Here is a 14,044-nt window from a genome sequence, read left to right on the forward strand (position 1 = left end):
CTGAATCTTTACTATTTTGTTGTTCGCTAGAATACCATTTTGCGATTTCACACTTAAGCAAATGTTTGAAAACTCCGGATCTCCTTCCTTCATGGTGGCTGCCATTTTTTTTTTTTTTTTTTTTTTTGTGCCGCACGGCGCATGCGCAGAGCTGATTCAGTTCTATATTCTGCGCGGAATCGAATGCGTAAATGTCAAGTTCGATTTTAGATTTACGAACCTGAAAGAAATGTTGAAAAACCAGCGTTAAAGGTCCCATGGCATGGTGGTTTGTTGATACTTTAAACGGGCTCGTGGAGGTTTCCGGATGTTATATCCGCAGCCTTTCTCGAAATGAACCCTCGGCACGTAGATATAGCCTCCTGGGAGAAAGCCCCATTTCAGCGCTTTTCCCAGTGTGTCATTTTGCTAATGAGAAGCAGGAGGCGAGGAAGGGTAGAGGGTGGGGGCGGGCCATGGGGGGAGGGGCTTGACCAAGCTGCGCGCACACATACTCGCTGCTATCGGCGCCTGTAGCCACGCTGCTAAGACAAAACCCCGTTCTCCCTTGGACTCCTTTCGTAAACTCAACGTGACGCAGAGAACAGAGAGTGAGAGTGTTCGGAGTGGTAGTTTACGAATGTATAATACCCTAGGCTTGAACACGCACTCCATAACCAAAGAGGATAGAAGCAGCAACTACAGCAACATATCGCTTATCCAACAGAAGACATACATTGCGGAGCAATAGTCAAACATAAGCTCATAAGTTACAGTCAATTTCCAGACTAAACTCAGTTTAACAGAGCATGCTGCATGCTCTTTAGTTTTGTAGCGCAGAGTACCTGGCTAACTGCAGGAAGCGGTTAGCTGCACAGCTAATGTAGCCATTGCTAGGCTAACGCACTGATTTTAAAACACGGCAAAACGACTTAAGTTATACACTTACTTGTTCGGTGTTTGTGGCTGATGCGGCAGGGATGCTTGGTACGGACCCAGGCTTCAGTGACAGTTGATGTGCAAAACCTGCCCTGTACTGTCCCAAGTTGTGGAAACATTCCTCAGGAAAATGCTTCCGACAAACATACACCGTCTTAAGTAGACTCGACGGCGTATTATTGGAGTAAATAAAATTAAGCCACTGCGTCTTCAGGGGCTCTCCCGTCGGCAGTAAAAACAGACTCCTTTCTGTGTTGTCACATCCATGTACAGCGCAACTTCCATGTTTCGCTCGCTTAGGTGGTGCCATGTTGTTGTGTCCTCTATGGTCTCCTCACTACAACTGGGCGGGGCAATCCATACAGTGGGTGGGAATCCAGAGGGGGGGCGTGGGGATCATCTCCCTTGCTGGCGTAGTAAAGGGAAGAGCTTCTCAACGCGCCGTTTTGACGCGCCATTCTCAAATGTTGGGCATAGTTTGGTTTACACATTATGAAATTTCTAGCCACTGGGGTGACTTAAGAAGGTCAGAGGAACTCATTTTAACGTTACAAAACCTCAAAGTGAAAATTTCATGCCATGGGACCTTTAAAAAAAAAAAAAATTTCAACCGCACAAACGGCACTCACCTGGCCGGTGGACCGGAAACAGAACATTTTTTAATAATGGCCCTATGCTTACATTTCACAATTTGGATCATCACATCAGACCGATCGACAATTAAAAATGTTATTGTAGCAGGGGAAAATATCTTCAGTTTCTTAGATTTTCAGCTTAAATATGATCGCGGCTGCAATTCTGTAGGAAAATCAGAGTTCGTGTCGGATGTGATAAACATGCTTCTGTTTTTTTTTATCTGCTGACTAATGGTCGTTTGATTGCCAGGAGTACTGAATATTCATGTTGATGATGTTAAAGACATGACCGGTTGCACTTCCGTTGCTGTAGCTGTAACGTTTCTGTTTTGCAGTGACCGGAGCATCTGAGGGAATCCACGTCCTGCCTCAGGGCTACTGGTTCTCGGTGCTTTACTCGTCTTTGCTGTTATTGCTCTGTTTGGTTATTTGTCTGGTCGGCGCTCACATCTACGCCAAAGCCTCCTTCCTCATCCTGCTGGTGGTGACTGTGGCCTTGGTTTCCATCCTCATCAGCCCGCTAGCTGTCCGGCCGATCACCTTCAACTTCACACACCCACTCGGCCCGAACAACACGGTCACGCGCAACGCAAGTTACACGGGCTTCAGCGGCAGCACACTCTCCAACAACTTGTGGTGTGAGTAGCTCGGGAGACGGGAAACTGATTTTATTTAATAATTATTCCACGAAAGCGAGCCGTACGTGAGCTGATGGCGCTGTAAGCCATGTATGATGAGAGTGAGTGAGTGGAATAACTGTTTCATTCTATCCACATTCACTGGATTTTGGAAAATGGAGCATTTTTATTTATTTTGCAAATTTGATGACTTTTTTTTTTTATACAAAACGTCTGACAAAATAATTTCCGATTAGAATGTAAGCAAACGGGCGAAATGACAGTAGCAAGTGGTGAAAAATGCTGTAATTCTTGAATTTTAAAAAAAGATGTGTTCTTACCATCAAATACTACTTTTTTTTTTTTTTTTTTTTAATTCCATAGTTTTTGTTTGAGTATAGTTTTTATTTCATCCTCTGTTGGTTCAGCACTACGCCCCGCCATTTTATTTTTATCTACTCACAGTATATGAGCTGATATCCTAGTAGTAAAGTAGCCAATCAGAGCGCACGATTGCTCATATCCAGTGGATGTGGATAGAATAGAGCAGGGCTTTTCAAAGTGTGGGAGAGTCCGCCCCCCCTCAGAGAGCAAATAAATAACAGCACCCCCCCTCTTACAATTTTTTTTATTGTTTCTATACTTAATGTTCCATTCGTATTAAAAAAAAAAAAAAAAAGGTTGTACACTTTTTTTTTCTTTTACACATTTTAAACATCTGTGCTTTTTGAAAACATCTTTTTTTTTTTCCACATTTAACACATATGAGCTTTATTAAAACCTTTTTTACGCATTTTAAACATCTGTGCTTTTTTTTTTTTTTTTTTTTTTTTTTTTTTTAAAACCATCTTGTTTTACACATTTTAAACATCTCATAGCATCGTTAGCTAGCACCTCTTGGCAAATAACACACTGTGGCAGTGGAGCATCTTCAGATCCAGTCCATGAAAATCCAAACTTTAAATAATCGTGGTCATACTTCCTTCTTTTTTTGCTTGGCCCAGACTCTGTCTCCTCACTCACTGTAGCTTTAGGTACTAAAAATCCATCCATTTTGTCTTTGGCAAAGGCTAGCTGAAGTTCGCTAAATGTCCGCAATAGTAACTTTTATTCTGGTTTATTTTTCCTCACGTTGCTGCCCCCCCCCCCCCCCCCCCCCCCCGAAGAACTCTGGCGCCCCCTAGGGGAGGCGCGCCCCACACTTTGAAAAGCCCTGGAATGGAGCACTTGCATGTAACGTCACAGCCAATCCAGATCGTGACAGACGCCTTCTTGTCAGTCAAACGCCGTATTTCCGCCTTCTAGTTCTACTTCCACCTTTTCTTCTGGAAAACCCTACTATATACAATTCTACTACAACGGCTGCAAGCTCTCCCTACCTGTGCACGTTTTTTGTTTTTTGTGTGTATTTTTGCGTGTTGTTCGTCTGTACCGGACTTCAATATCCACTACAACCGTATGGACTTACTGGACGTTGGTTTCCAGCAGAAAATGACGGTTTGTAGCGATTTCCATCGCATGCACAACATTCCGGACGAGATAGCGAGACCAGCGGGGTCTCTGTGGATTGTTATCGGAAGCAAAGCGAAGGAGGCGGCGTCGGGAGAGGAAGCAAAAGCGAGGCTGCAGAGCCGGCCTGTTGACTAAGCTCAGAAAACCCACTGCTAAGCCTCTATCTCTCCAACGCCAGATCCATGGTAAACGAGACGGACGATTTGGAATTACAGCTGGAATTACCTTATTCTATTCTATAATCGGCTGGTCAGTGCTATACTCAATACTTAAGTGACTTACCCATCCAATGAGGATTCTTGTTTACAAGATGCCACATCTGAGTCGCTGACAAATCCTGAATTTCTGTAAAGATAACTGTGCAGAGATTTATAAGCATGCAGTGCTTCACCACTGAACAGCGAGGGAAAGTTAATGAGGTAATTATACACGTCTGGGTGTTCCGCTGGCAGTTCCATATCCACTGACACGGTCGTGAAAACTACGTCCGGTAATCGATAAGGGTCACTAATCTGTAGGTCGTTTATTTTAGACATATATCTAGTTATCTGTTCATTAGAAAAATGAGCCGTGTAGTCCGTCGGTTGAAATTGATCCATTCTGTACACGAGTGCAGCAGTATTCAGCGGTGTTTTTGACCGACAAGATGGCGGCTGTGTACTTTCCGGTCACGTGACTGCAAGATCTCTATAGAGGATTATTGCGCTGGTTACTGAAGAAGAAGGAGGAAACTTTTCTGTGTACAAGAAGAGTTGGTGGGTTTTTTTTTTTTTGGTCACAGTGCTTCATCAGCTCCCAGGGTTTATCTGCTGCAAGGCACATTTCTCTCTCTCTCTCTCTCTCTCTCTCTCTCTCTCTCTCTCTCTCTCTCTCTGTATATAGCGGGCTACTCTTTGGACTACAGTACAAACAGGATGATGTCTTTTTCCACTGTCTTTGCTGTGATGTTCACCAGCTGCACTGGCATCATGGCAGGAGCCAATATGTCAGGTAAACAGACACACACACTTCCTCTTTTCACTTCCTGTTTATTGCTCTGAGACACTGAGCATAATCCTGATTCATGCTGCAATGTACTGAAAGGGCTTTTTTTTTTTAAATATATAAAGTGAGCTCTGTTCCGGTACTAGTTTGATTCTCGCATTACTCTACTCTGGACTAGTGCAACTCATCACCGCTGTTTTTTCCAGGTGAGCTCAAGAACCCCAGCGTGGCCATTCCAAAAGGCACCATCATGGCTGTGGTGTACACCTTCAGCGTCTACACCATCCTCTTCTTCCTTGTCAGCTCCACCTGCGACAGGTGATGGAAGTGTTTTTTTATAACGGTCCAGAATCTGTCCTGAATGACCCCCGTGTGCCTTTTGCTGTTTCTTTGACTGTCTCCAGAGTCATCGGTTTTACTGCCATTAGTCACTTTACACCATTAGCTTTTGCTATCTACAGTGGTATGCAAAAGTTTGGGCACCCCTGGTCAAAATTGCTGTTACTGTGAACAGTTAAGCAAGTTGAAGATGAAATGATCTCCAAAAGGCGTAAAGTTAAAGATGACTCATTCCCTTTATATTTTAAGCAAAAACCATTTTTTATTTTCATCTTTTTTAAATTTTCAAAATGACAAAGGAAAAGGGCCCGAAGCAAAAGTTTGGGCACCCTGCATGGTTAGTACCTAGTAACACCCCCTTTGGCAAGTATCACAGCTTGTAAACACTTTTTGTAGCCAGCTAATAATCTTTCAGTTCTTACCTGGGGGATTTTCACACATTCGTGCTTGCTAAAGGCTTCCAGTTCTACAAGTTTCTTGGGCTGTCTTGCACGCACTGCTCTTTTGAGATCTATCCACAGATTTTCAATGATGTTTAGGTCAGGGGACTGTGAGGGCCCGGGCAAAACCTTCAGCGTGTGCCTCTTGAGGTATTCCACTGTAGATTTTGAGGTGTGTTTTAGATCATCGTCTTATTGTAGGACCCGTCCTCTTTTAACTTCAGCTTTTTTACAGATGGTGTGATGTTTGCTTCCAGAATTTGCTGGTATTTATTCGAATCCATGCTTCCCTCGACCAATGAAATGTGCCCTGTGCCACTGGCTGCAACACAACCCCAAAGCATGATCGATCCACACCCATGCTTTAGAGTTGGAGAGGTGTTCTTTTCCTGGAATTTGGCCCCCTTTTTTCTCCAAACATACCTTTGCACATTGTGGCCAAAAAGTTCTATTTTGATTTCATCAGTCCACAGGACTTGTTTCCAAAATGCATCAGGCTTATTGAGATGTTCATTTGCAAACTTCAGACGCTGAATTTTGTGGCTCGGACGCAGGAACGGTTTTCTTCTGATGACTCTCCCATGAAGGTCATATTTGTTCAGGTGTCGCTGCATAGTAGAACAGTGCACCACCACTCCAGGGTCTGCCAAATCTTTCTGAAGGTCTTTTGCAGTCAAACGGGTTTTTATTTGCCTTTCTAGCAATCCAACGAGCAGTTCTTTCAGAAAGATGAAGAAAACTTCCAGACCTCACCTTGATCTCCACTGTTTCTGTTAACTGCCATTTCTTAACATTACAATCTGAGGAAACGGCTACCTGAAAACACTTTGCTACGTTCTTGTAGCCTTCTCCTGCTTTGTGAGCACCAATTATTTTATTATTCAGAATGCGAGGGAGTTGCTTAGAGGAGCCCATGGCTGTTGATTTTAGGGACAAGTTTGAGGAGTCGGAGAATTTATACAGCTTTGAAATCTGCATCATCTGACCTTTCCTAACGAAGAATTTGAACAAGCCACAGCTCAATAAGCTAATTAAGGTCTGGAACCTTGGTAAAAGTTGCCTGAGAACTCAAATGTATTGGGGTGCCCAAACTTTCGCATGGTGTTCCTTTTCTTTTTTCACTCTCCAATTGTACAAAACAAAAATAATACACAAACCTTGCAGAAAACGCTGAAAAGAAATGTGTCGTCTTTACCTTTATGCCTTTTGGTGATCAGTTCATCTTCTGCTCACTTAACTATTCACAGTAACAGACATTTTCAGTAAGGGTGCCCAAACTTTTGCATGCCACTGTATCTATCAGATAAATCGATCGATTGATGGATGGATAGATGATCGATCTATCTTCTGTTCAGTACCACTACCTTTTGCTTTGCATAGTTTGTAACACAAGTCTTGTTTTTAGCACGATTCGCTATTAAAGGTAGAGTTTTTTTTTTTGTGCTAAAACAGAATAGCAGTTAAATTTGGTGAGGTTTATTGAGTCCCTGGACAAAGGCAACTATTCTCTAAACCAGGGGTTTTCAAAGTGTGGGTGAGTCAGCCCCCCCCCCAGAGGGCAAATAAAATTAAATTGTATTTAAAAAAAAAAATGGTTGTACACTTTTATTTTTTTTATTTTTTTATTTTAGACATTTTAAACATCTCATAGCATCGTTAGCTAGCACCTCTTGGCAGACAACACACTGTGGCAGTGGAGCATCTTCAGATCCAGTCCATGAAAATCCAAACTTTAAATAATCGTGGTCATACTTCTTTTTTTTGCTTGGCCCAGACTCTGTCTCCTCACTCACTGTAGCTTTAGGTACTAAAAATCCATCCATTTTGTCTCTGGCAAAGGTATATCTGTGAAGATACTCACTCATCCAGGTACATAGTAATCTGTGGTTGGTAGAAGAGAGCAACTGGACTTGCTTGAAAAGTCTTGAAAATGTTTCTCCTCTCATCCGAAAGGCTTCCTCAGTTCTGTGTGACTAATAGGGAGTATCCAGTATTTATCCTCTCATGGATCATCATAGAATCAGAATGCTGATGGCTGCATTGTAGGTGGCTGATAAAAGATGTCATAGACGCCCACCTCTGTTCAGTGATGGTAGTTCCAGGTTGACAAAAATGAACGATCCTCTCTGGCTAAGATGTCTGCCAGTTTTCTGGAAGTCCTCTCATACTCCCGCACCAGTCGAAGGGAACTCATCCCAAAGTGCGTAGAAACGTATCTGTAAAGATACTCCGTCATCCAGGTACATAGTAATCTGTGGTTGGTAGAAGAGAGCAACTGGACTTGCTTGAAAAGTCTTGAAGACTTTTTCACAGATATGTTTTTACGCACTTTGGGATGAGATCCTTTCGACTGGTGCGGGAGTATGAGGGCACTTCCAGAAAACTGGCAGACATCTTGGCCAGAGTGGATCGTTCATTTTTGTCAACCTGGAACAGCCATCATTGAACAGAGGTGGGCGTCTAAGACATCTTTTATCAGCCACCTACAATGCAGCCATCAGCATTCTGATTCGGATTCTATGATGATCCATGAGAGGATAAATACTGGATACTCCCTATTAGTCAGACAGAACTGAGGAAGCCTTTCGGATGAGAGGAGAAACGTCTTCAAGACTTTTCAAGCAAGTCCAGTTGCTCTCTTCTACCAACCACAGATCTCTGGCAAAGGCTCGCTGAAGTTCGCTAGATGTCTGCAGTAGTAACTTATTCTGGTTTATTTTTCCTGATGTTGCGCCCCCCCCCCGAAGAACTCTGGTGCCCCCTAGGGGAGGCGCGCCCCACACTTTGAAAAGCCCTGCTCTAAACCACACGGTAACGGATATATTTGCAGACAAAAGCCGAGTAAATTTAGCCCTTTTAGAACCGCCTGCCAAGCAACCGGAAGTAGCAGATGGGAACCGTGTGACGTCAAGAGTGTATGTCTGCTATGAAGAACAACAACATGAGTGGCCAAGCGAGCAAGAATTTAGTCAGGGAGGAAATTCAAGTTTTAGTAGTTTTTCGTCAGTTCAAGTTGATGACGACGTACTGACAGAAGAAGTGGCCAGCGATAGGGAAGGAGAGAGAGGTATCGAACTGTACTGATTCGAGCCAGAATTGTCCGATGAGGGTGGGGTCGGAGTCAGTGATGGTGACAATGATGAACCTTAAGTTTTGATTTGATCCACAGCTTCAGCCAGCCTTTAAATGCTCATAATTCGGCCACCAGAGATCCCAGCAAAGCCAAATTTTGCAGGCACTTCCCTCTACACGATCCCCTACGAACGAGTACGGGCACGGCCCCTGCGCAAACTCGACTCCGCACCTTGAGCTTCTACGGTATATGATTCATGGCTATGGCCGGACTTTAAAAATTCGTAACTCGGCAAGGGAAGCATGCAGTGAGGCAAAATTTCGCAGGCACGTACCTCTCCCCATGCCCTCCTGAACTGGCATGGGCATGGCCTGCATGACCATGCCTCGGGACATTATTCGCCCCGGCGTGAGCTCCAGTCCTCGCTGTGCGCTTTAATATGAGCCATGGCTCCGGGCGGACTTTAAAAATTCATAACTCAGCCAAGGAAGCTTGCAGTTAGGCGAAATTTCACAGGTGCATTCCTCTTCCTGTGCCCTTGCAAACCGGCACGGGCACGGCCCACTAGGACCGTGCCTCGGGACCTTATTCGCCCCGGCGCGAGCTCACCTCCGTGCCTTCAGGGGTTTGGATGACCTGGAAGTTGAAGATGCATTCCTCAAGTTAGTAGTATTACAGTATGTTGGAAACCAAATGCTTTGCAGTTCATTGTAGCAATGTCTTGACTAATTAGTGATTGTCTTTCGGGAAAAGGAACAGGGCCACTCCCTCCACGGCATTTGCGTTGCTGCACCCAGCAGCGATACTTGCTTGCTGGGCTCCTTCCTCCCTCCATAATAGTCGTAGGTTGTAGTTTAACAACTTGTCTCTCTTTCTACGTCGTGTTCTGCTGGAAGTTTCTATCAAAATGAATGTAATCTTGCAGAGTGTTGGACAGAAGCTACACTGTGTGGACGTCAGTGGAAAAAACTGCTGGTAAAACCACTCTCACTCGTGATGTCATATGAAAGCCAGCTAATAATGGCGACGTTGGTACTGGGATTCCCTTGGCAGGAAACTTGAACTTGACAAATTCTGAATGTTCCTGACATTTACGACGTGGGTTTTAGCGATAAGTTTTCATTGTCGGGACTTGTACTGTTGTTATCCAAGGGGGAAAGGGGCACATTTCTCTTGGCCTTTAATACACATGTACAGTACAAGGCACGTTTATAGATGTGGGGTGTTTGTGGTGGGGTGTTTTTTTTTTTTTTTTTTTTTTTTTTTTAAATCATTACATTTTTGTGTATGTTGTATAGTCAGCTTGTTCTTGGGATTCCCCCCCCCAAAAAAAAAAAAATTCTCTTTTAGAATAGAATACCTTTATTGTCACTATACACGTGTACAATGAGATTAAAGCATCTCCAATAACAGTGCAAACAGCGTGTAGAGAGAGAGAGGAAGTGGGGGGAGAAAAGGAAAAAAAAAGGGGGGGTGTAAGGGTGGTAAGGTGCACAGTCTGGGGTGTATGTGTTGTGTTACACATTATGGAGTGAGGTATTGCACAGAGACAGTCACATTATAAATTATTGCATGAGAGAGTCACATTATAAGATAAAATATTACACATTATGAAGTATTGCAAGGTAAGGTGCACAGTCCTGAGGTGTGTGTGCTGTGCTGTGTGTAAGGTGCACAGTCCTGAGGTGTGTGTGCTGTGCTGCGTGTAAGGTGCACAGTCCTGAGCAGGCATGAAAACAGGTCGGGGTGAAAAAGGTGAGAAGGGTGCGCGAGTGGTGACGTGGCCTCTGGTGTTTTATTTTGTTTGGGGGGTCCTCCCTCAGAATAAATATTATAGCCTCCTTACTAAGTATACTGTATTGACATTTGCACAAGGACATACCGTACAAATACAAATTTAAATCCAGGGATGTGATTTTTCCGCGAATTCGCGGAATTCCGCTTTTTTCACCTCAAAACTTGAAAAAAATTTTTTCCGATTTTTCCCTCATCCACATTCGTATCCTATTCGTTCCGACTTTGTTTGAAAGATGGCAGCCTCGGATTTGCATCTTTACGCCTCGATCACGGAAGCTGCCATCTTTCAACTCTTTGTTTGAAGCGAGCTTACGTACAGCTATCTAACAAGCGCGTTCATTGGTTGTTACAGAGCGATGAGCCAATCACGTACCTCGTTTCATCTCAATGACGTAATTGCGTAAATGACGTAATTACGTCAATGAGATGAAATGAGGTACGTGATTGGCTCATCGCTCTGTAACAACCAATGAACGCGCTTGTTAGATAGCTGTACGTAAGCTCGCTTCAAACAAAGAGTTGAAAGATGGCAGCTTCCGTGATCGAGGCGTAAAGATGCAAATCGAGTTAAAGAAATCGACAGAATAGTGAAAAAAAAGTTCCGCTGGGAATGGTTGGAGAAAAACCGCGGCTCGCCTCGGGGCGAATTACATCACAAGGCGCGGGGCTAGCGGGCCCTGCTCATGCTGGTTCTTTGGTGTGTGTGTGTGTGTGAGAGAGAGAGAGTGTGTGTGTGTCAGAGTTGCATGTTGACCATTAAATTGGCTTGAATTTGTTAATCATGACGGGTTTTTTTTTTTGTGTGTGTGTGTTTGCTTGCCATTTTAGTACAATTTAAGTCAGAAAACCCCAGAACCCAGGAGCTTCGGGGGGGCTTCCCCCCCCTTGTCCCCCGACCAGGCCGCTGCCCTGGACCAGCTGGGGGCCTGCGGCCCCCAGACCCCTGGCTAAAATTTTCAGATAATTTCACCAGCCCCAAATCACATCCCTGAAATACATGTAGTTATAGTGAAATTATGCCCTGGAAAAAAATGTGAATAATAGAACGAAGAAAGTGGAGAACACACAAGGAATAGTGATCATTTTTTTCCTTTTATTTGCCTGGACCACCAGTGTCTCCATGGCCTGCTTTCGCTGAGTTGCCACATGTTTCAGCCTTGCCTGCTTCTCTCCTTCAGCAGTCTGTTTCTTGGCCTGCTGAGCACTGCAAGTTGCTTGAGAGCCATACTTGGCTACCACAGCCAACAACGAGGAACGACGGCGAAGCATCAAAAGGAATGTAGCCAAAGAAGATGGATGGTCTCTAAAATACTGGCAAAATGATGTTTATTGACATAGCAATCGTGTGTAACGGGAAGCATTTGCATATCCGAAGTGTTGTGTTTACATCAAAGATAAAATAAACCGATATGACAACGACTGCTGCTGCCAGGTTGGGGACACAAACTAGTAGAAAGGAAGTGTGCCAACAGTGCCAACACACTTCCTTTGTGGTCGATTCTGCTTTAAGGCAAGATGCATTTAATTATTCGTCTGCTGTGGGTTTGGAATCGGTAGCCTGACCGATTCGTTCATGTTTGTGGTGCCATTTGTTTGTTGACGCGTGTTGAAATGGAAGATATTGGTTGCTGACATGATTTCCAGTGATGCCTTGGTGCTGCTGTGGATCAGATGTGTTGAGTAGCCTGACTTTTTTTTTTTTTTTCTTGCGTGTGGTATCATTGTTGACGCGAGGTTGTTTTTTGAACATGCCAATGCGGACACGATTTCCCCTGATGAGTTATGACTTCAGACGTGATGCGTGTGTGGAGTCCGCGTGATATGTGAGTAAGATAGGCTTCTCATGTGTTTGGAGATCCGCGCTCTGAGACAAGCGCAAGCACACACACCCCCAAGGGAAAAAAAGGGACCCCCCCGAAAATATCGGCAAAGTTCAAACACTGGGTTGGAGAAAGCAATGGCAAATAGTGAGTGCACAAACCATAGAAGGTAAACTGTACACAGCGCCAGGGCAGTGTGATGGTATGTCTACTTTTAGATTGTGTTAGCTTATCAATGAACACACTCGTCACTCGACGAGTTTCACGTCTTTACGACGGATACTTAAATGTGTGTTAGGTATTATTGTTGCAGTCTAAGCAGTCATTGTAGCAGCTAGATGAGCGAGAACCGAAAGGGTCTGTGCCATAAACCGTTATTTCTTCATGTCCAAAATGGCGGTCGCGTTTACGAAGGTCACGTGAGTGAAAAGGGTCTATTGCATTAAAGGTTTCCACATTCATGTTGCCACTCCTTTGATCAATTACATCATTCATCAGACTAAATGAGGACTTGACTCTAGGTCCATGAAAGATGGAGAGGCAACGCTTAACCAGTGCACCCAGGGAGGGGTACTTGTCTGGTTTGTCGAAGACATGACCCCACCACTCCATGATGCTGTCTCCCTCCTTGAAGCTGGGGATGGTCAGGTCAACACTGAACCGCACAAGTTCCCTCTGGATATCCTGGTCTGCTGGCAAGAGGTGCCCCAGCATACCACTCAGCCTGCCAAGATATGGAAGTACCTGCAGCTTTCAGTTCTTTTCAAATCAAGGCTGAATACTTTCTTCTTTGCTGCTCTTTTATTAAATCAAATTTGAGACTTTTAATTTGATTTCTTTCAGCACGGACAGCACTACAAAATGGCGTCTCCGCTATACAGTGCCCTATATAGTGAGTAGCGAGCAATTTCAGACACAGGAATTGTCAAAAGACACGCGCGCGCCCTCTTTCGAATGCTGATGTAATCAAGCCGGAAGATTTGTTTGTTTTGATAGCAATCAAGAAAGTTTGAAAAAAGTAGGAAATTCAGTCCGACGACTCCATCCAGCTTCTGGTGGTCTGGTCTGCACTCTGACTGCTGTGTGCACGCTCTGGCCAGCAGGAGAAGAGGCGCGAAATGATGCCGCTTGCCCTTCGCAACGAGATGTACTCGTCGCTATGGCATCAATATCAAAGCAGGAGGAGGAGGTGCAAACCGGCACAAACTGTCTATGGGTGTGAAGTGACCTCCTTGCCCTTTGGGTCAATATCAACACCCCCCACCCCCCCAATTTTTATTTTTTCTCATCGGATCTACACGATTCACGTAGGTCACCCATTTTGGTTTCAAAACGGCGAATTTCGCCAAAAGGTGAGGGATTTTCATGTATGCTGAGGGGTGTGTGCGCAGTCCTGAGGTGTATGTGCTGCGTTTCACATTATGGAGTGTGGTATTGCACATTATAAGATGACTCTCTATGCAATACTTTTATAAAGTACTGCACATTTATAAATTAGTAAAATAAATGGACTATAAAGTCAGAGCATATCTGAGTTCAGGGCGGTTATGGCTTCTGGAAAGAAGCTGTTTTTTAATCGATTTGTCTTTGTCCTGATGCACCTGTAGCGCCTCCCTGAGGGCAACAAGTCGAACAGATCAAAGCCAGGGTGGGAGCTGTCCTTGATAATGTTCTTAGCTCTGCTAAGGCAGCGGGAGGTGTAAATGTCCATCAGGGAGGGGAGAGGGCAGCCAATAATCTTCTGTGCTGCCTTAACTACCCTCTGGAGCCTCTCCCTGTCTACAGCAGTGCAGCTGCCATACCATACTGTAATACAGTACGTCAGCAGGCTCTCGATGGGTGAGCGGTAGAAGGTCAGCAGCAGGTTGGAGCTTAAGTTGTACTTCCTGAGGACTCTCAGGAAGTGTAG

The 14,044-nt window shown here is 44.4% G+C and overlaps 1 protein-coding gene across 3 annotated transcripts in view; it reads left to right on the plus strand.

The window, feature by feature from the left end:
• slc12a9 (solute carrier family 12 member 9) overlaps positions 1-14,044 on the plus strand; it is a 44,910-nt gene that overhangs the window by 11,348 nt on the left and 19,518 nt on the right. For all 3 annotated transcript variants that reach the window (XM_060913378.1, XM_060913377.1, XM_060913379.1), the window contains exons 5-7: positions 1,889-2,191; positions 4,565-4,672; positions 4,873-4,984. In XM_060913378.1, the coding sequence (XP_060769361.1) occupies positions 1,889-2,191; positions 4,565-4,672; positions 4,873-4,984 (523 nt within the window). The remainder of the gene's footprint in view (positions 1-1,888; positions 2,192-4,564; positions 4,673-4,872; positions 4,985-14,044) is intronic.

This window comes from Neoarius graeffei, chromosome 28, assembly GCF_027579695.1.
Source record: "Neoarius graeffei isolate fNeoGra1 chromosome 28, fNeoGra1.pri, whole genome shotgun sequence".
Classification (NCBI taxonomy): Eukaryota; Metazoa; Chordata; class Actinopteri; order Siluriformes; family Ariidae; genus Neoarius; species Neoarius graeffei.